At 39.8% G+C, this 23,182-nt stretch overlaps 2 protein-coding genes across 2 annotated transcripts; one reads left to right on the top strand and one right to left on the bottom strand.

Annotated features, from left to right (window-relative positions):
• Nucleotides 1–2,317: 2,317 nt before the first annotated feature.
• On the bottom strand, nt 2,318–4,688 carry LOC133005761 (fibromodulin-like). The gene is made up of 2 exons (XM_061075539.1): nt 3,800–4,688; nt 2,318–2,469 (listed from the first exon to the last, which is right to left on the bottom strand). Exons 1-2 carry the CDS (start codon nt 4,686–4,688, stop codon nt 2,318–2,320), a joined length of 1,041 nt encoding a protein of 346 aa, XP_060931522.1.
• A 5,688-nt stretch (nt 4,689–10,376) lies between these two features.
• eif2d (eukaryotic translation initiation factor 2D) lies at nt 10,377–22,937 on the top strand. The gene is made up of 15 exons (XM_061074591.1): nt 10,377–10,580; nt 11,966–12,156; nt 12,247–12,330; nt 12,424–12,514; nt 12,594–12,701; nt 13,891–14,168; nt 14,471–14,588; nt 15,032–15,077; nt 15,169–15,275; nt 15,379–15,537; nt 18,293–18,382; nt 19,847–19,942; nt 20,989–21,109; nt 22,507–22,681; nt 22,774–22,937. Exons 1-15 carry the CDS (start codon nt 10,525–10,527, stop codon nt 22,842–22,844), a joined length of 1,791 nt encoding a protein of 596 aa, XP_060930574.1. The 5' UTR covers nt 10,377–10,524; the 3' UTR covers nt 22,845–22,937.
• The last annotated feature ends 245 nt before the right edge of the window (nt 22,938–23,182 follow it).

Consider the following 23,182-nt stretch of genomic DNA (forward strand, 5'->3'; position numbering starts at 1 on the left):
ATGTGTCTCCATTTGCTGCCACTTAACCAACTGTTTGTAATGTTGTTTACCAAACATTTCCACAAGTTATTTATTAGTTTGACTCTATTCCATGACCATATTGATAATAAAAAGTTACCATCAAGACCAGATCCTAAATGCATTGCCGTCCAACTACCAGTGTATTCATTATCCATAGCTTTGAAACCAGTTAAAATTAATTTTTGATTGGTGGCTAAGCAGATGACACAAACACAGGGAACTCACGTGTAAAGCGCAGGTAACGGCTTTATTCACGGTTTGATTTATAGCCCACACCCTGTTCGACTTAACGCTTTATGAGGTGTCAAAAATGCTTTTATCCTCCGTCCTTCCTGCCGCTTCGGAAAGCACGACAGTTCCCCCTCGTTGTCAGCCCACCCTGCTGGTCATCACCAAGTCGTAAATGTTAGTAAATCCTGTGTTATTATAAAACAATCCGAGTAGTTTCAAAACAAGAATATTGTGTTATTAGTCAAACACACTGAGCTGTTGTTACTGGCAGAGAGGTGGAGAAACGATTTGATAGCTACACACCAGTGCACACTGGGGATGATAGGACTTGGTGGGAATAACATGCTACCACAGTTTTACCCATATGCATGCATTACATGTGTTCATTGCCACATGGAAGTGGTAAATAATAAGATAACACAGACAGAGAGAAGGAGATTGTTGCATGTGTATTCCGTAATGCTGTCGTGACTTTCACTCATGTTTATTCAACGATGATCCATCCTTAATGTTTTATAATCATAAATTGCATAATGTCTGACTTTGAGGAAAATTGGATAAATTCCCACCGAACTAAACATTTGTACTTGTCTCAGAATGGGCCACATCAGTAAATCCTGTCAAAAAATTCCCACATGTAATCATGTACATATGTGCTGGCCCCTATTTTGTTTTAGAAGAATCCGCGTAAAGCAGAAGACAAAAAACAAGCCGACAGCCCTGCCCCCCCCCCCAACCTCTGCAGAACCATGTGCAGCCTGCAATATAACATGATCTACAGTATAACACACTTAATTTCACAGGCTACTGCTTATCAGTGTGCAAACCAGTGTTTCACTGGCAGCAATCCATTATTCATCCCAAGTCAGGGCTCCATTACAAAACAAGGAAAGTATTTCTATAATTCAATTTAGTGCCTTCTGCAGAGGATTAAAGGCAGCTGATGAAGATGAAAAGGCAAGTTGTCCTCAACAGTAAATATGTGGGAACTGCCCAAGACCAGTTAGTGCTGTCAAGGGGGCTGCTCCCTCTCTCCCTCTCTCTCTCTCTCTCTCTCTCTCTCTCTCTCTCTCTCTCTCTCTCTCTCTCTCTCTCTCCCACCTCTCTGCCTCTTTTATCTTTAAATCAGAGCAAACACAACATCTCTTCAATTCTAAAAACGTGTGGTGTCAAACGTTACGGTAACAAATGGAAACTTTTTTACCCTCAGATTAAAGAATCGCATTACATACCAAACTTTTTAATAATTCATGGCTTTGTCAGTGGATATACACTGAATCATGTCAGTTCACAGGTTAATAATACAGATTATATCTTTACTGGCTTTAACTCAGATTCTGAAAACATAGTAAAACTTAAGATAACACTCAATCTAGTAATCTAACACCTTGAACAGTTCTTTTTGAACCCTTGAGAAGCAGTTATAGACAAACACACTCCATATGGAAAATGTTATTGAACAGTAGAATCATTAAGTGTACACTGATTATATATTAAAGATGTGACCTTGCCCAATAAAATACTACTGTTTTATCACCTTGTGCCACATGGTGGAGGCAAAGATCAAAACTGAATTTTATACAAGTTAATCTTTACTCAATATGACGCAAGCAGAATTCGTCCTCAGCTACAACTTAGTTATACTAATTTATATATACTGTAATATTAAGCCAGAATACTGGTTCCGATAATATGATTAGTTTGTTGAAAGGATGTTAGTCATCTCTCTCTCTCTCTCTCTCTCTCTCTCTCTCTCTCTCTCTCTCTCTCTCTCTCTCTCTCTCTCTCTCTCTCTCTCTCTCTCTCTCTCTCTCTCTCTCTCTCATCCATATGCCTGTCATCTGGATACATGACTATACAACCGTGGTATTTCCTGTTGACTAATACTGGAACTATTTAATCCTTTGGAATAATAATAGTAGCTCTCATAACAATTTCACAACGCGTTATTCCAAGAATGTTTTGACGTAGGTGGACAGTGGGTAACCACGGTGACAGGTAACAGGACGTCAGGGTGTGACGGGAGGACCAACACCCTTGACCAAGGGAAAGACATCAGGAAGCTCTACACGTCAATAAAGGCGACGCGCCGCAAACAGTAGGCCGCTTCAGCAGGAATGTCTTTGGCACTGATCTTATTGGCATCCAGGCGCAGCACTCTCAGCCTGGAGAAGGTTGTCATGTTGATTGCACTGCAGAAGCTGCGCAGGGAGAACTCTGGAAGACACACAAAGGAGAGAAATATAAAAGGGAGGCTACGTGCTGTCTCACAGTGTGTCATTCTGTGAGTCACGTCAAGAGGGTTATCAAAGCGAGCCAACTTTAACAAAATTTGAGCAGTCCAGTGAATTCCTCCTGGGACTTTTCAGTATGTCTGGGCTAAAAGGCAAGCCGCGACTCTCACACAGCTTTATTACAAATTGTCTTGAGGACGTGGAGCAACACATCAATAAAAAAAGTCTCTTCTTGTACTTTTTTTTATGATCTGCATTATTTATTGTCCCTTATTTTGTTTTACTGTGAACATTTGGTATTTGTGATTGTTTTTTGTATGAGAAGAAAAGTGTGTGTGTCCTATGTCAGAGTAAAGGCCGACATTTAGAAGATTTATGTTTTCCGAAAATCCTGCTGTCGTTGTTGTCTAATGATTGAACTTTTTCCACTTCGCTGCATGTTCAGCCAAGACCCCGGAAGTAATGTGCGGTGTTACATCACCGTCGGGGCGTGGCCGTTGCTGCACCAAATCCAACTTTTCAAAAAAAGTAGAGGACAGACAACACATGAAGTTCTAAGAAGTTGAAAATAACCAGAAAGGTTTTAAAGCTGGAGGACATTAAAAACGCAGTTAAATTGTGCTGTTGAACCGAGTCAGACCAAAACAATGTGGGTCTGACCGTGTGTTTCAGTTCAAAATCAGACGAGCAACTGGAGTGTATTAAACCAGTGGAGTTGAGCTCACTTAGGTTTGACGATCTGTCAGAGAGGCAGAGGAGGAAACGACTGCAGCTCCTGCTAAATCACATACTAACTCTCCTACTAACTACGTTTTGGTACAGATGGGCTAGTTAAATGGCTGGCATTCATGCACATTTCCTTATTTAGCACGGTGCACATTTAAGCTATTCAGTGTTTTTGATACTATTTTGTTCATTGTTAAAGCACATTATGTTACTTTAAAATTCCTAACAAATCATTCTATTTATTATTAATATTTTTAGTGTGACTATCGACAGGACATGGGCACATCAGGAACCAATCAGATTACAGCTTTTTCCAGCCCCTCCTGCCCCCACCCCTGGATCTGCGGCTGATTGGTATATGAATCAAAATGTCTCTTACTTTTTGTGTTAACCTGCTGCAACACATTATAGCTACAGTACTAGACATTTTAACCCCGTACTCCACAATGAAAATAAAAAATTATTAATTTAGGTTTTTAAAAAGCAGTAGTAAAAACACTACAGTTATCCCAGCTTAAAGTGTATTTACCATCTAATGTTACATGTCAAATATGTGAACATACTGTGTGACCGAGATGGGTCCATACCTTTGATTTTATTGGCTTGCAGATAAAGGTTCTCTAGGTTCATGCTGACCACAGGGATCTTCTCCAGTTTATTGAAGGACAGGTCGAGCTCAGTCAGTGTGCTGATGTTGAAGACATTGGAAGGAAGTCCTTTATCGGTCAGCTTGTTATGAGCCAACCGGACATACTTCACTTTAGGATACAGGGTCAAGAAGCCTTCGGGCACACTCTCTATGCTGTTAAACTCCAGGTAGAGCTGTTGAAGCCTCTCAGGGAGTTTGTCAGGGATTGTCCTCAGTTTGTTTTTCCTCATGTCCAGCAAAGTCAGAGACTTCAGCCCCTTGAACACACCTTGAACGTCCTCTATGACATTTGCTTGGAGCTGAAGGGAGGTGAGGTTGGCCATCCCCTCAAAAGATTTGGGAAGGATTTTTGAGATCTTGTTATGACCGAGCCGCAGGTCTGTGATGGACTTGGGCAAGTTGGGTGGCACATGGGTGAGCTCATTGTGATCCAGGAGCAACCGGTCCAGGTTCTTGAGCTTGCTGAAAACGTTGTTGCCAATCTTGTCTGAGTTGAGTTGGTTGTTAAACAGCACGACCCAGACCAAGTTGGTAGCGTTGTCAAACACCCCATCCTGGATGCCAGTGATCCGGTTGTGCTGCAGGTAGACATACTTGATGTGTGAGGGTACGTAGGGAACATGCTGTAGGTTACGGTTGTGACAGTACATAGCAGTGAAATAGGTTGTGGGGCAGTCACACTCCAGGGGGCAGTCCACCTGGTCGGCCTGCCAGCTGGCGTGCCGACGCCGCCCTCGCAGATGGGACAGCCATTGGAACTGGCTGTTATGCTGGCACATGGTCAGATCCACGATTCCGATCAGGAGGAGGAGCACCGCTCTCTGCATGGTCACTAATGGATACCATAGACAAAAATTGAATGTACAGTATTGAATGTAGGTATTTCGTGATTACCCAATCCCTTAGCTGTAACTGCAGTTAAATACTGATACATATTTTTTGCAACTAACTCTGCAGTACACTACATAAATAATGAAACCCCTCAAAGGTAAAGTCGCCACAGCATACCTACCGCTGATACCACTGGTTGATCAGACACGATGCTTCCTTCCCTGCTCTCGTCGCCTGCGTGCTTTTCAGACTGAGCAGAATATGTTGTAAATATTCCCTCCTCTCCCCACGGTAGCAGTCCCCGCCACACTGTCTCATTAGGGCACATACATTTTTCCCTGGCATGTCAGTGTACGCAACAACATATCACCTCCAGCCATTTCAATATCACTCCCATCTGTGAGCTTGTGCAGACATCTGCTTTTTAACGACCTTGGTTTCCCCTCCCTATGTTGTGCCTTATCATTAACACAGCCACTCGGAGTCTGGCATGCTGTTTATTGTGGTGGTGAGGATGTTATGCTGCAGGTGGGGGGTTATGATATAGAAAATTTAACAAACCAGGCGAGAAGTTGTAATTAGCGCTGTGTTGCCGCTTGGTTTTAATGGGAAATTCAGCACTTATGTTGCAGTATGATTTTGGACAACAACCAACAGTATCAAGTCGTGTATGTTTCGACATGTAAAAGTATGTCAAACCCTGTTATTTGTTCACAGTCATTCGTCTTACACGTCCAATGTTTTTCTCTGCTCTCTCTGTTCCTGCTCACTCCAGGTAGTCACTTCTTTTGTCAATTACAGTGTTCAAGCTGTGGAGAAAGTTAACATGTGTTTGTGCTGGCGCCTGCAGACAGAGGAGAGCCATTATCGTACTGCGGGTTGCCCTCAGCATGGGCCTTGACATTTATGACCGCCGGCGTAGCAGCAAAATTGGAGGGAGAGTTACAGGGTTTATAATCATTCTTCCCCAGTCGACTCCCCGTCTTTCTGGAGGCACAAGTCAGTGGATAATGCACCTTAATCATAGACACACCGAACATTACATCTCATTTGAGAGGAGGAACCTGAGCCTAGACAGATGCGCCTCCTTGGTTCATGGCTGGAATTTGTATTATTCCTCTGCTGCTGGAAACTCCACACTCAGTTGGTGTGCATTAAAAGGGAAGTGGCCCCATCATCACACAGTGCAACTGATACTGACTTATACAATCCAAAACTCCCCAGAGCCTTTCAAACAAGATCCAGGGAAATCAACACACTCTATCAATTTTGAAGACTGCACTATTTGCCAACACACCACTCAATCACAATGAGAGGCCATTTCCTCTCTTAGTAATACAAATCTTTGATAGGGACAATGTGGGAACAAGGTGATTCCCTCCTGTGGATCAACACCCTTTCATCTGGCCTTTGGATGCAGCATCTGAGATGTGGGTAGAGAAAAATAACAGAAAGCATGATGGGATTTCAATTTCAAATGAGGCAGTTAAAGCTGCTCGATATGAACTTATTTTTGTCTTAATTAAGATAAATGTTAATGTATTATATAGTGGTTCTCTAGTCTTGACACTCTCAGTGCTTTACACTACAGTTACACAGCACAGTGCCACCATACTCTTTCACACATCAGTCACACTCTGACAGAAACAGCCATCATGGGCATTTTAGGGTTCAGTATCTTGCCAAAGGACAATTTGGCATAATAACAGGAGGAGCCATTGACATTCTGGTTATTGGAAGATCCATTCTTTATCCTGAGCCACAACCACCCAGTTTAAGGGATAAACCCAATTTTATTGATTTATCACATGGCAATCCTGCAATTAACCACATTCATTTTTACATTTGATTAAATAATGTCTAATTCATTCTATTAATTCGTTTTTTTAAAAAGGTGTTTTCACACTAAGCAGTTGTTAACACTTTTTTATCAACCAAACTGGGACTATTAAAGTATTTTGAATTCCTTTACCTCTTACACCTGTGACCCCACGGAACCTAATGCTAACTTCCACATTAATATTTACAATCTTTTGACTTTTGTCTTTGTGTAAGTTTGCTTCTCACAACTTAAATAATTGTATTATAATATTCCTTCACATAAAACCTTAAACAGGACGTTCAAGGGGAAGATGACATCTGGTTTGCAGATAAATCTTAACATCATTACATTTCTTTCAATTAAGTATTTTTTTCACTAATCCGCTTAGCACTACTCTCATGCCTTTTGACTGCAGACTATGTTGTACTATGAACTATCTTTTCAGTACTTATAATGTTGCGTATATATGTTCTGTCTACCTATATGTTTGCACTGAGGTCCAGAGAGAAACAGCATTTCAATCCCGCCTATGTCTTGTACATAGCAGAATTGATTGTGGAATAAAATTGACTTTGACTTGATATAGAATACGAAAACAAAGGTCAACTTGAATCAAAGCGTCACAATCTGTCAAGTCAACAGAGAGTCGAAACAAATGGTGACAAGATAGTATATCATCTTTGTTAACTTTTCTGCACTGGATCCCTGTAAAATCCAGAACAGGAATCAAAATCCTTCTCATTTATGCAGGATTACGCAAAACAGCTCAACAGATTTTCGGGAAAACTTGGTGGAAGAATGAGACATGGGCCAAGACAGACAGAATACAGAATACGAATGACTAATAGAGGGGATCCAGGATATTTCCCCCCCACTTTCTTAACTTTTTTAGATATTTTTGTCATTTTCACTGATTCCCCAATAATGCATGGATCTTGATGAAACCATATTCAGCAAACTGATATCCATGAATGTGGTAAAGTTGGTGCAGCTTGTTTGAAATTAAAGGGACGGTTGGGCCTTGGAGGAGGTTCGCACTCCTCTGATTGCCATTCTAGTAGCTTTGTTTGTTTGTCAGCAAGATTATGCAAAAACTACAGATTTTCACAAAGTAGAGTGATGGGAGGTGTTTTGTTTTTTGCGTTGAGGACTGTTTGGCCTGGGCAACAGTTTGTACTCTACTATTAATATGAATGTATTTACCAGTTGCTACATCATCTGTGAGATAAGGCAGTAAGGGGTTTATGGATAGAGTCATGCCAGACTGTCGTCCAGAGCACTTTACAGTCGACACTTCAATGGAAACACGTGAACAAAGGCCTGGTCTGCTGGGAAATGTATAGTTTACAAAACCTGGAGCAGAAATCTAACCTCTGCTGTGCATGAATGTGACTTCATTCTCAGCACATGTCCCCTTCTCTGAGCTCTGGAAGCTCTCAGCTCTGACTGTGATGACCGGCCTTCACTCCAGAAGCACGGAGCAGAACAGTTGCTCTGGATACACATCAAACACACTTTAGGAGTGACTGATCAATTCCAGAGGAATGCAGCGGAGTGATACAGTATATTTATTTATTTTTAACTACTGTCTGAAACTCAGACTAAGAGGAGGATGCAGACTGTTCTGAGACAAGAAAAGAGGAAACAGAGTCTATGACAAGCAGATTTTCTAAATTTAAAGATAGGAGACAGCCATCTGTTAACTTTCAACTCAGCTTGACACATTCTGAGCTTCTCCGCTGATTTCTTTGACTGCCTTTGAGAATGGGACAAAATGCAGACAAGCTTATTGCACAAATGTTTTAATCAGCAGCAGCTACACTGAAATCCTGTTTACTGCACAATATCATGAAAACCGAGGTTTCAAAGGCTTTATGGAAAATCTTTTTCATATTACCAACATGTACATACATGACGTCAGGGGAACATAAATAATAGAAAGGAATGTTCTGAATGGAGTAGATGCACAATGTCGTTCACCCATAAAAATCTACAAACAGACAGAGAAACGATCATGTGGCACGATTTTGTCAATCAAATTATTATTTGATTCATTTTAAGCAAAAATACCAAACATCAAGGTGTCAGACAAAGAAACTAAAAAAGATTCTAAGCTACTTGTTTTGAGTTTCAATTATGTTGAAACTAAAAGTTAACAGCTGAACATGCAACAGTGTGTTCCAGAGCAGACTGTGAACTCTGATATAATTTGGAAAGACACAGTGACAGCTGAGCTCCCGGTGCTGTCAGTGCAGGATGTTAATAATCCGTAAAAGACAACATAAAACGTTTACAATGTTCAGCTTTAAGCTGTTTTTATTGTAGTGAATTTGGCTTTATATGTTAATTCAAAATCCAGCCACGTATAGGAGTGTGCAGACTTAGGCGTTCAGTTCAGGAAAGTTTCTGACTGGGTGAAAAGACATAAGTGGAAACCATGATAGCTGAAAGGAAAACTCTCACATAACAATGGAAAAGTTCTTCAAAAGTTCTTGTCTCATTTAGCATGAAATCCACTGGACATCATTTACAAGAGATGACGCCATCCCACACTGCATGTGGCAGCAACATTTAAATCATTGCAGCAGTGTGAGTTTAACCAATGTCGATGCAATAAATGTAAAAAACAAAACAAAAAAGCTGAGCCGCTGTTTTATGCTCATGATATGATCCACTACTGGAAAATCTGACGTGATTGATCGAGCTCCGAAACCATAAATAAAGATTTCTTCTGTTTCAAATCTTTCCAGTTAGGAATACTGTTGAAGAACAAGCAGATTGAGTTTAGAGGTCACAGTTCACCATTACAACACACTGGACTCATTATGCTTTACACTTTGCTCAATTTACAATAATATAAAATGCACACATGCCAGGAACATTTATATAGGCTACTTACTCTGGCCTCTCGCTGAATTCCTAATTTTTAACCTTCTTGCTTTCATTTAAACCTGCATAAATACATTAAATCTTGGAGTAAAAAAACGGTGTCTGCTTTTACTTAAATGCGGAGAAGTTGACCCTCTAGACACTGTAAAGCAATGTTTGGAAATCCAACCATGTTCTTGGTGCAGTTTTAAAATGTTTGGTGTTTGAGCAGCGATGGAGGCAGTATTCAGGTACTGCATACTGATTGTTGCAATGTATGAATTCTTACAAATAGCCCCTGTGAATATTTTAGCCTGAAGCATCATGAGATCATTGTTATACACCAATTTAAGACAAATAGAGTTCAGAGGGACATCTTCACTTTCTTTGTTTTGATAATAGTCCAAGACAAGGAAACGCAGCGAAGCATCGTATTTCTTCGAGCTGGAACCTCATCATGATGATCGGAAAAATGTTTTTATTAGTTTTACATGAATGAAAAATAATGTAGATCGATTTGTATCTGGGCATCATTTTTTTTATAAGCTCTTCTTGTGATTTGCAAGTATATGTCTTAAGTTAACTATCAAATAAATGGAGTACAGTAACAAGTACATTATAGCCCAGTGTAGAGTAGTGTTGTATTGTATGAGACAAAGTTCTCAAGTGCAGTTTAATTGTTGGGAATTTGTACTGAAGAACTTGAGTAGATGTTACGGTGGTCCACAGCAATTTAGAAAACACAAAGAAAACACAATGACAAATAAACATAACAACGACGAATAATAAACACAAAAGCAGTTAGGAAAACGCAACAGCAAAATCAAAAATCGTTTCCTTCCTGTTTAAAAAACGTAAAGTGCATTTGTGCCGGTGACAATAAATAGAAATAAACAATCGCAAAAATCTGTGTGCTTCAATCGTCCTGCGGAACTGCGTCTTGCTGCCGCGGTGCAGTTTCACATCGAACATAAATAAGCGACGGACTGTCTCCCTCAGCGAGGAGCCGCTGATTCGTAAACAGTCAGAATAAGAAATGTGTCAGTCGGTGTTTCCTGATTAAAGGCGTTGTGTCAGGACACGTGTGCTGCTGCATTGACTACATATCATCAGAGAGGCGGACATGTTTCATTCATGAGAGGATGTTTTCCAAACCGTTCCGAGTCAAATCCAACACCGTCATTAAAGGATCGGACAGGTGACAGAGACTCAGAGCTAACAAACGTTCCCTTCCTGCTCTCACACATTCACTCCCTCGTGTTGTTGTTTGTGGTCGTTTCATTGAAAACCGCCTTAAGTCAAAATGCTGCTGAAATATAAGAAGTGACGTTTCCAGAGACCTGCTTATGTTAGACCTCATGTTGGTCCCATTTGATTTCAGCTCTGTGTGTGTGTGAGTGGGTGTGTGTTGTTGGCTGGTTGTGTTTGACTGTTTTGAATTACCTGTTAGTTTCAGCATCTGGACTGAAAGACTTGATCCTTGGTCAGTGTCTTCTGCTCAGGACTGTTTCTCTTTGTAGTTTGGGGATTCGGGTCATGCTTTAATGAAATACAGTGTTTTTACTTTTCTACATCAATACCACAAAGTCATCATTGGTCAATAGCTTCTCACAGAAGGATTTTCTGAAACACCTACATTGTTATTGCATTTGAAATGTCCAATTTTCTTCTTATTCCTTAGTGCTGCAGCAAATTCTTGTATTTTATTATTAATAAATCAGTTGAATATGTTTACAATTATTTGTCCCAAGAGCAGCATGTTCTCACTTTAAATATGTTGTGTATGACTTCAAACTAATCACTTTGATATTGTGTAACAAAGGGCTGGGCAATAAAACACTATTAACGATTTTCATTAACAGCGTTATAAGTCCAATATATGTCGATATAATGCGTATGCATGGTGGGAGCACAGTGAGGAGATAATATGCACCACTGATCGACTAATCAAGACAATTTTAAAATCAAAAACATCAGTCTTTAATCTTAAAAGAAATAATGTGACATTTAGCATGATAATGATTTATCTTAACTGATGTCAACTGATTAAATCTTGATGTAACTGACAATTGAGAATCTGGAGCCATTCATTATTTGAGTTGTATTTGAAAACAAATATTCAAACTATCATTGTTTTGGATAAATGAGTTAATTGATTAATTTCTTGTTTTTGCTGCAGGATAAAAATAGGTTTCGGCTAAAATATCACTCCGCCTTGTTGACTGTAGTAACATGATGGATCTGCCTCAGTGAAGTTGGGCAGCTGCTTCACAGACTCTTCAAGATTTATAGAAAACAGGAGAAGATAACTCTAATATTTCACAGGCTCATACAAAATGTATTTTAATTAATCTGCAACTGTGAGCTTTACATTGTAATTAATGCACACCCCAGCAAATGCACTCTAATTTTCACCAGTTTCATTGGCGGTTAAGATTGAGAAAGAGTGGAAGCAAAAATGAATATTGAATAAACTATTCAAAATATTACTAAAAATATGTATGATAAGCTTAATAATATCTGGAGCAGTAGACATTGCTAATATGACTGAATGATATTTGTTTTTATTGTCTCTGTCTTTAGGCGGAAACTGAAAGCCGACATATCTGCATCCTTCCCTTCACTCTCTGCTGATGAGCTGTCAGAGCTGGTCCCCAACAAAGAGGAATTAAATGTAGTGAAAGTTTATGCACATAAAGGAGACTCTGTGACACTTTATGTTCTTCACAAAAATCCACTGTTCTTCGAAGTGGAGAAACGACTCTATCCTACAGGTGCCAAATCTATTTAGTTACACTGACCTAACTGAGTTACTTCAACGTGACTTACATTGATAACCATATTGTAACTGTTATATTTTTCAGTATATGTTCTCTGGCGCTACCCTGCTCTCCTGCCAACGTTCAAGACATGGTCTCCTGTACTCCAGAAGTTGATTGGAGGGGCAGGTATGCCTCTTTTTCTGAGATCAAGATCTGAACATATGTTTGATGCTGCACAGTTTGATTGACTTAAGTAACAAATACTGTGTTTCCCCAAAGATCTCATGCTGCCAGGCGTAGTGGTGCCTTCAAGTGGACTTCCACATGTCAAACTGGGCGACTGCTGTGCTGTCGCATCAGTGAACAATTTGTAAGTGATAGTGAAAGATTTGTAAACACTTGTGCCTCAAAGAAGCTAAGTATGACTCTGTTCTCCTGGTTGATTGTAGAGCTCCTGTTGCAGTCGGCACAGCTGCATTGTCCAGGGAAGATATGCACGGCTCGGGTATGAAGGGAAGAGGAGTGTGTGTTATCCACACATACATGGATAATCTCTGGTGAGTAGCTTCTATCTGCCAAACTGAACGTTTCCAGAATCGTTTGGAATTTTGGGAAATATTCTTATTTAATATAATTTAATTTATTAAGTTTTCTATGTGAGATATGGCTCAATACATCATGTGGATTTCTTTCTTATCAATGGTCTTTGGTTTGTATTTTCAAAAGAAAATGAGGGTGGGAGGTATCTTTCTTTTATATACTCTCCTCATTTTGTAACTGAGTTGTTTATGTGACGACATCCATGACAGTGTGTGAGCTGCTAGAAGAAATATCAGACGACGATGATATCTTCGCCAGATGCATTTATTGATGCTACTCTACTGAGGAGAAGAGATTAGCAATAGTAGCAGGAAGGAATCCTTCCTGGTGCATTAAACCCAAATCACCGTCACAGCTTATACATGTCCAAATTAAAGCTGTTGCTCTTGGGAACGCACCTTGTCCGCACATGTGTGAAGATTTCGGTTAGGCCTGTAATCCTCAACACAAACTCAGGTTCCCCTAACTCGTGTTGTAGATCCCATGTACCTCTCTCCCACTAAGAGAGACCATGAGATACAGACACACAGGATGTTTGTTATGGTCGTCTTTCTTATCAGTATCTTCACAGCTATCCCAGACAGAGACAGTGAATTGTCTGTAGTGAAGGACCTGTGTGACCTGTGGACAGACATTCCCTGAATAACTGAATACAGTCGAAACTAAATCGGCACTCAGTGGAGCCATATCACCACCAACGGTCAAAAGTCCCTTTTGAAAGATTTATCAAGCTCCATGAATTATTCCCTGGGAAAACTGTGAAAGTGTAAAAAAAAATCTCCCACTCGTAATGAAAAAAAAAATCCTGGATCTGACCCCTTTGTCCGGATCTGCGCCAAAATAAATGAGATAAAAAAATCTAAAATCCCTCCAGTGAGGTAAAATTACTTCACAGATTATATCCACCAACAGTATATCATCACTCATAACCATTTTCCACAGAAGGTTGGAATATTGCTTTTATATTAATACCAAAAGAGTTTGACATCAATATTAAGAATCATTTTTCATTATGTTCAGTCTTTCTCTAAATTTATATGATCTTGAATGTAAAAGACAAAATCATGATCACATTTCCAGGATTGATTGTGCAGCCCTACATTGGAGTAAACTTTGCACATGATGTCTGTTGAAATCCTTTTCTAGGGCTTTTGGAGACAAGTCAGGTCCACCTTCTTTACCGGATACCGAGAGCAAAGGACAAGGGCAGAACGGAGAAGAATGTACGTTTGAGGAGGAAGAGGAGGAGGAAGAGGAGGAGGGTGAGAAATGTCTGGAGGAGGAAGAGAATCCTGGCGAATCAGTCACAGATCAAATCTGCTCTGGTACCGAGGAGCTGAACCTGGCTGAACAGGAGGAAGAGAAGGGTGAAAAGGTTAATGAGGAAGAGGAGGAGAATCACGATGACCAGAGAACGCCACAAGGTACAAGATTCCGCCACATCTCCCATCACATTAATTATCATGCCATTTAAAAGTCTTTCACGGTTTGGTTTTTGGTTTCTAAGCACTTGACACAACATCTAAAGTCCTGTTATCCCAGATTCAAATCAAAGTTTCACACATTCACCACTAGGTGGTTGCAGGGCAGGCTTGAGGGCTCCAAATGTGACCATATGGTTATGTTTTGTTGATTCAACTGGAGAATAGGATTTTCTGATGTGGAATAATTGGATCTTGTTGATAGAGAAGAAGGATTTGACCCAGATCATACACTGATTTCACAGAAATAATGGACGCCCTGCTGGTGCAGTGTTTTCTGCATGCTCTGAAGAGCAAGGTGAAGAAGTCAGACCTCCCTTTGCTGACCAGTACATTTCTCCGCAACCACATGTTCTCCTGCTGGTAAAGTACAGACAGGCCATGGGCTTGAAAATGCCACAGTGCAACCCCCACACCCCCACACACACCTCCCAACAAACCTGTGGATTTATAGGCTCTGGAAATGCAGAATATCAAACCCTAAATATTTAGGATGACATTTGCTACTGATTCCTCATGAATAGAGGTACCCTAAAAAACTAATGTGAATTAATCTGGTTCATCACTCACAGCGTCGTTGTGTAGACATGAGATCTATATCGAAAATGTCCAGTGTTAACATTTAACATAACAGTGTTAAGATTCTGCACATCCAGACCCCTTTAAACAGCACAATGTTTTTGGCAGGGGGGAAACATGGTAGCCCAATCTAGCCTATGGTATATTATCTAAAGAATGCCATATTATCTTCAATAAGTGGTCAGGAGGAATTCAATTTAGTTCTAAAATATCTTGTATTATTTCAGCCCAAGAGGAAAACAACTTGATATCAAGAAATCCAGCTATAAAAAGGTATACTCATATGTCCAGAATCTGACATTAATATATATAGATTAATTTATCCCTTCTTCAGAAAGCAGCTTTTCATTGTTTCTTCCCACAGTTGTCCAAGTTTCTTCAGGCCATGCAGCAGCAGCACAAACTTGTGCGAGTGAAAGAACTGTCTAAGGGCGTGGAGAGCATTGTGGAGGTGGACTGGAAAAATCCAGAGTGAGTCGAGTCTTGCCTCAGCTTTGACATTTTTGGTTCAGATTCAAACTCAACACCTCTCACATTCAGACTGAGCAGTCCTGTGCTTTGCCTTTTGTGTTAGGCTGCGTTTCTTCAGGGTTCCCGTGGAGACAGATGAGGGTGAAGCAGCTCCAGCGCAGCATGAAGGGGAAGGAGAAACTCTGTACCGTCCTCCTGAGATTACAACCCTGTACTCTGTGTCTGCTCGGCTGGAGCCTCTCTTTCTGGATGTAAACAAGAGGTGTGTGTCTGTCTGTGGGGGTGTGTAAGGTATATAGCAGTGTCAAGTTTTATTGCACAAGACACTCAACTCTAAAAGCTGTAGGAGGCTGGAGCTGACCTCTGACCTTCCTGTGAGGAGGTTAAGACAAAAACCCCATGACACAAGACACAGTTACTCATCCTAAACTTTGTCCAAAATCTGGTCTTTGTTCACACATATATATATCCACATATACTAGTCATTTAATATTTAGCTCCACCATGGAGTCTGTGTTTTGACTTCATCTGTCTGCCAGTCAGTGTTTGTCTATATGTCTGCCTGTCAGCAGGATTACGCAAAAACTACAGAACCGATCTCCATGACATTTTGTGAAGGGGTGGGGCATGACCTAAGGAGGAACCCATCAAATTTTGGAGTGGATCCGAATAAATGGGCGTATTTTGTTCTTTGCAATTTTTCTTAACATGGTGAGAAAGGGCGTTAGCCTTGGCGGAGGTTTGCACTCAGCTCCCTTCAAGTCAGTTTACAGCCCGACTGACAGCTGCAGTCTCACAAGACTACATTTTTCATATATAGAGCGACGCCTGCAAGCTCATTTTTGTTAACAGAGCGAGAGAGTCCATTTTAATTTATTGTGTTGGTTGTGGGTTTTTATTTATGTTTTATTTATATTTTTTCATATTTTTAATTCTAATTGAAAAGTCAAACTGAATATCCTTAAGAATTTCATTGAACGTCCATTGCTCTTTGAAAGGGTGTACTTCCATGATTATGCTGTAATATCATTATATCAGTGGTATAGAATGGTCTCATAATAAGGACACTGATATTATTTATCACAATAAGTTCTAGGACAATATGTCATTGTGTCAACTTGTATTGTTCAAAGAAATATCATTAACTGAATCGATAAAAAAATCCTATGAAGCCTTGTTTATGCTTTTCTTCATGGTTGATGGAATGTAAATGTTGAACATCACTTTGAATCTGCTGGTACATCTAAACACACTGTGTCTGCAAGACAGCCCAAACCAATCAGAACTCGTTTTGCAAGACGATTCCAAAGCCAAGAATAGAAAGTCTCTAAACTGGCAACAGAATGGTTGCAATCTGTGATATCCACGGATGGACATTAAGGTGTCTAAGTATGGACTGAGTACCTAAACTTAACTAAATATGACAGGGCAGTTAATTCTGCTGCTTATTCTATTAGTTCCTTTTTACTCAATAATATGTTTCATAATTGTCCCTTCACTTGGATGTTTGACCTTCACTGTGCAGAATCATGATGTACGTGCACAGTTTGATGGCAAGGTCATCTGTTGGATGTGTATTTATGTTCTGTATTTGAACATGAGCATGATGTTCCAAATCACAATTAGTTTGGAGCCAGTCGTTGTCTAATATGAAAATCGCAGTGGTTTAATTTGAATATTTCTTAAAACATATCTAAAGAAAGATCTTTTAATTACTTTTTAACTTTTTTATCTTGTGTGTTGTTTTATAGTGACAGCCAGTGGCCCCAGGTATTGTGTTTTTGAGGTTACTCCAAATTACTTTCAACTTTCATTTTGACTCAAGAATGACCTCATTAGAAAAATTCAAGTCTCACTAAATGTTTAACATCACGTTGAATCTGCTGGTACATCTAAACACACTGTGTCTGCAAGACAGCCCAAACCAATCAGAACTCGTTTTGCAAGACGATTTCAAAGTCAAGAATAGAAAGTCTCTAAACTGGCAACAGAATGGTTGCAATCTGTGATATCCACTGATGGACATTAGGGTTTCTAAGTATGGACTGAGTACCTAAATTTAACTAAATATGACCGGGCAGTTAATTCTGCTGCTTATTCTATTAGTTCCTTTTTACTCAATAATATGTTTCATAATTGTCCCTTCACTTGGATGTTTGACCTTCACTGTGCAAAATAATAATGTATGTGCACAGTTTGATGGCAAGGTCATCTGTTGGATGTGTATTTATGTTCTGTATTTGAACATGAGCATGATGTTCCAAATCACAATTAGTTTGGAGCCAGTCGTTGTCTAATATGAAAATCGCAGTGGTTTAATTTGAATATTTCTTAAAACATATCTAAAGAAAGATCTTTAAATTACTTTTTAACTTTGTTATCTTGTGTGTTTTTTTATGGCGACAACCAGTGGCCCCAGGTATTGTGTTTTTGAGGTTACTCCAAATTGCTTTCAACTTTCATTTTGACTCAAGAATGACCTCATTAGAAAAATTCAAGTCTCACTAAAACCTAACGAAACAGATGTTTTGTCCTGTGAACAAAACATCTTGAAACACATCAGGAACAATAGAGATTAACTATTCATATTTTGGTGGTTGAAGATCAAAGGTCAAGGTCACGGAAACCCTTTTCACCTCAACAGAATCCTATCAATTTGGCACAAATGTTGACTTAGACTCCTGGATTAGATTAGATAAGGGGGGTCAGGAGTCAAGGTCCTGGTAGTCTCCTTGAACATGTTTTGGGTTTTTGAACATAATATCTCAAGTCTGCCTGAAGAGGATTTCATCTAAGTTTGACCTGTTAAAAGATGAACTGATCAGATGTCAGTCAAAGCTCAAAGGTCACAGTGACCTCATGCAACAAAATGTATGTTTAGTGAAACTGGGCACGGATAAATAAATACAAGGTATCTTTCCAAATTATGCCTTTATTTTTCAGTTGGTGTTGAATTCAGTTGTTTTACAAACATATTTAAAAACTTGAGCTTCTTTCTTTTTACCAATTCCCAATAGGAAAGGAACAATCCTGCAGCCTGCTGAAGTGAGAGGTTTTATCACAGAGTACGTGAAGAAGAATGAACTGGTGGATGAAATTAATCAAAAGTGAGTAGATTCTTGTGTTTGAAAACAACAGTATGAAAGTTTGGTAGAGCTCATGCTTTAGTTGTGTCTATTATTTGCCCCATGAGGGTGTTTTAACAATGATTGAATGGTTTGCCATCTCTTAATGAAACTCTTTGTGTCTATCAGCTGACAGACTCCATTTTCAGAGTAATCGAACAACACTCTAAATATAACCACCCTGACAGTTTTTCCATGACTGGATGCAGTGGTAGAAGGGCAGAGCTGACCCTGGGCCATGTGATGTTGTTATAACTGGCTAAAATACTTACATGTGACTCTGAGATGGGGCAGACAACAAGTTTTTCTTAAATAATGCAGACAGCCGTGGAAAAAACTGAATAAAGGCACCCAGTATCCAGACGAAACAATAGGAATTCATTCCTCAACTGCAGGATCAAGGCATATCAGCTATAGGTCTTCATCAGGATCACATGAATATATAAACACTCATTGTGTTTGTCAGACTGCAAGGAAGCCCCAGAGCTGTTATCTAACTGTTCAGGAATTTTTGACCATCCTCACACATAACTGTATATGCCACTAGATATTATCTCTCCAAGTTATACCCAAGGTCAGGTTATAGATACAGGGCAAACCAACAGTACAGTGTAGTGTCTACGCTGAGGGGCTTTCATATCTTATTCAGATCCCCAGACAGAGAGGCACCAACTCTCGGTCTTATCCGTATTTCACCAGTGGCAAGGACACAATGTGATTCAGTTAGCATTATTTTGGCTTAACTATCCAATAGAATGCAAACACCTACATGTAAGATATAGAGTGACAGTAATCCTAGCTATTCATGGATGTGCTGTTGGAATGAGTGAAGTAGAGGGAGATATACTTGGATGCTGTGGGAGACATCTTCAGACATTGGGCTGACAATTACTCATTTGACTCTGTTGGGCATTTGTATATTATTTCACCTTCTTGTCTCCTTGATGCATCAAGTCTACATTAAATTCTTCTGCATAAGACATCAGCTGCTGCCTGAGTTCTCCAACATTCAACCTTGAGGCAAAATTACATCATTTACACCATGTTTTTAGCCTTAATGTCCACTGTTCTCCTCCTCCTAGCTACTGCTGCATTAAGGAGATTAAGAAGTTATTGGGTGAACTGTCCCTTAAGGCATTTTTTACTTTACTATTGTGCAAATTCAGTAAAGAGATCCAGTCGGATGAGTCTGAAACATGCAGCGCTTCCTTCCTTCTCTTAATCTCATGTTTCCTTTTTCGATGATAAAAGTTTATGCATTATCTAATGTGAAACGATTTGAGTGGTGGGGGAAATGAAATAACCAATGTCATGGACCTGGCAAAGCTTAACAAGGCAGCATGTTTCCTTTTGAGTGCCATCCATCAACTGCATGCTGTGTTTTGTGTGTTTTTGTTTTGTTTTTTTCAGAGCAAAAAGCCTCAATCCTCTTCTCCCCTCTTACAGTTACGTGACCATAAACCCGATTCTGTGTGACTGCCTGCTGGAGAGATCAGAGTACCAGGAGATAGAGTCTCTCAAGTGGGACGACCTTTTTAGCAGGTTAATACTTATTTGATTTCTTTTACGATTTCTCAATAGACCATGTATAATACAATATTTTTTTGCCAATACCATCATCCATTATACCAACTTGAGTCTGCATGCTCATAAACTTTGAAGGGGGCAGGTGGAGGCAGTCAGTAACAGCACCTGAGATAAGCAAGGAGTAAAACAATCTCCTTAATGCCACCTTTACTCCTGATCTGCACCGGAGGAGCTGCTGATTCTGAAGCACTCAATCTGTATAAGTGAAAACACATTATGGACCAGAACATACATGGAGACATGAGACCTGAGATTTGCTCGGCCAGGACAGATTGTTTATAACAAAGACAAGAGAGCAAGTTGAGGAAAGCCTCATATTTGTATTATGTGATGTAGTAAAGCTGTTTTCAGGGAAGTCCTAGTTACTCCGATGCTCAGTAATCATCTCCTTTAAACATTTGTAGTGTAAACCATATTGCATCACACTTTCTGAATGTGGATGAGAGAAATATGAAATTCAATTTAAATTTACATGAGTTTTTCACAAACTTTCCCGAAAAGTGTTGGGATTTAGATTTGTTTTCTTGGCTACCGGACACGCCCCCCTCACTCAGGCAAAGGCATTGTGCATATATGACCATACTTGCTAGCATACTTAACTGCTTTTAGGGTTCAGGTCGCAGAACATCTAAGGTTTTCATTTCTGTGCCCATGTTATCAGGTTGGAGCTCCTACACAGACTTGTGTCAGTGTTACATTAAACACGCTTCGTCCCAATTCTTGGCATCGCGTCCGATTTTCATGAGTGACTCACACGAACCACAGCAATGGAAAAGATCTGGTCATAGTCATATTGACAGCAACATTACGTAAAACTGACCCTGTCGCCCCCCTTTCAAACGAGAGTAAACCAAAATCGTGCGGTTGCTTTTTGGTTAATAATTGGATGTTTGGTTTTAATCATTTTCAAAGGCATACGCAATGTGATAAAAACAGGGCCTGCAGTGTGGACCCTGCCCCCTTTGGGTGCTGATTAAAAAAATCTAATCTCATTTTCACAGGACGATGGGAAGAATGCAGGAGTGCTATGAGGTCGTGTTCCCTGGACAAAGGCCCATTGTAAAGAAGGGCCACATTGAGCCCATAGACATCTCTGTGGCATCTCGAGGCGCCAATAAGAAGGTGACAATTTGAGATATATATTTAACATTCATTTATTTTATCGTTATTTTATATTTGATAGTTTACACTACACTGCCATGCTAACTGTAGTATTCCAACATTCTCATAGTGACCATATTGCCGTGCTGATGTTTAGGCTGCTGGGAATGTCAGTTGACCTGATGATGAGGTCAGATGACATGTTAAGGGATTCCCAAAGTAACTACAATTGACCATTTAGGGGACGTGAATCTGTCTATCCAACAGATTGTTGCAGAGATATTTCAGGTCAACCCTCAGAAGTCAGGGGGTCACCAAAATCCTTAGGGTTCAACCTCTGGGGACAATGCATGTCTGTTAAAGACGTCTTGTCAATCCAACCAATAGTTGTTGAGTTAAAATCTGTTTTTTGTGACAGACTGACGTTGTCATCCCTACAGAAATCTTAAAAACTGTTCATCATAATTTCTGCACTGCAGGTTCTTGTTGCTTATGGACTGACTCACCAGGAATTAAAAACATCTCACCAAATATAAAAACTTTTATTAGATCCATTGGACATTTCCCTCGAAGGCTTTAACTTCACAGATGAGTGTCACCACTTTGCCACCAGCCACAGCCAGAATACCTGACAGCATAAAACTGTTTCCACATACTTACTGAGGATATAGTTGTGGATGATGATCAATTGAAATCCAGACATCTCAATGCAAAAAAAAACAGTGGCAGCCGTTGTCACCATGTTTCCAAAACTGCATTGAATCCGGAGACGCCCCTTCTACGGATATTAAACACATAACATAGCAAAGCGTCAAACCTTGACCAGTGAACTTGCTTAGTCTTACGTTTTATGAATGGAAACACTCGATAATAAGCAGTGGTGTTTCTTCTTTCCCCCTCTAATTGTCAAAATCAGTTGGATAAAACCTTAAGAGCAGTTTGCTGAAGTCTGTAAAAAGTGCTCATACACAGTCTTGAAGGGTTTGTTTTCAGTCTTTGTCCAGAGATTTAGTCACAAAATAAACTATGAGTGAAAAGGATGGGATTAATTGGATTTGCCTGAAACTAACAGCAACACTATTTACAAGAATAGGAGTTTCTTGGAAGTTCAATCCAATCCTGTGAAAAACAAGCAATTACTGAAGCTTAGAGAACACACAGAGAATAACAAAGATGATCACATTTAGCTCTGAGGGCAAAAAACTCAGAACTAGAAACATTTTTGGAGCGGAACTAAAGGATTTGGCAAGGTACCACTAATTTAACTAATTTGAAAACTCCACATCATGATATAGGAGGTCCTAGTAGGAGGAGGTCCTAGGTATGTTGGGGTAAAATGACTATTACAAGCTGAGCGGTCAGTTCTCTGTGGCTTATTTATTGTTCAAGCCGTAATTATTCTCACATGCTATCTCTAGGTGACTCTAATAAAGAACCTGGAAGTGTACCAGTTGGATCCTGCAGCTGTGGCCACTGCTTTGCAGCGCAGAGTCCAGGCCAGCTCCGTCTTACAGCCCATTCCCGGGGCCAAAGATAAAGTCCTCGTCCAGATCCAAGGCAACCAGATTCACAAAGTTGGCAGTTTGCTCTTAGGTTTGAAACTTAATTATACTTAAATATCTTTAACACTTGATTGTTTTTGTTTTAATTGCTTCAGTTTGTCTAATCTAATATTCCAATTCCAGATCACTATCAAATTCCTCGCAAGTACATCCAAGGACTAGACAACGCTGTGAAAGGCGGCAAGAAGAAGTAACATCTCCACTGTCTTTAAAGCTGTTTGTATGTAACCACAACAACATCAAAATGTAATAAATTACCTGTCGCCTTCGTAGGGTTGGTAAATTAATTTGTTACTGTTTCATAGTTTTGATTTGGCTCCCAGAGGATTTCAGAGTAAAGTCTCAGTTTAACCAAACCAGATCAATACTGTGTCCCGGTAAGAAGGTACATCTCTGATGGTGAGAGAGAACATTAGAAGAAAGCACTCTTAGATTTACGTGTTCAAACTTTGAATCTGTTAAGAGAACACTGATATCATAGATATTATTAGATACTTATTATCAGATAACATTATTTATTAATCCCAATGTA

The sequence above is a fragment of the Limanda limanda genome, chromosome 7 (assembly GCF_963576545.1).
Source record: "Limanda limanda chromosome 7, fLimLim1.1, whole genome shotgun sequence".
NCBI classification, from domain to species: domain Eukaryota; kingdom Metazoa; phylum Chordata; class Actinopteri; order Pleuronectiformes; family Pleuronectidae; genus Limanda; species Limanda limanda.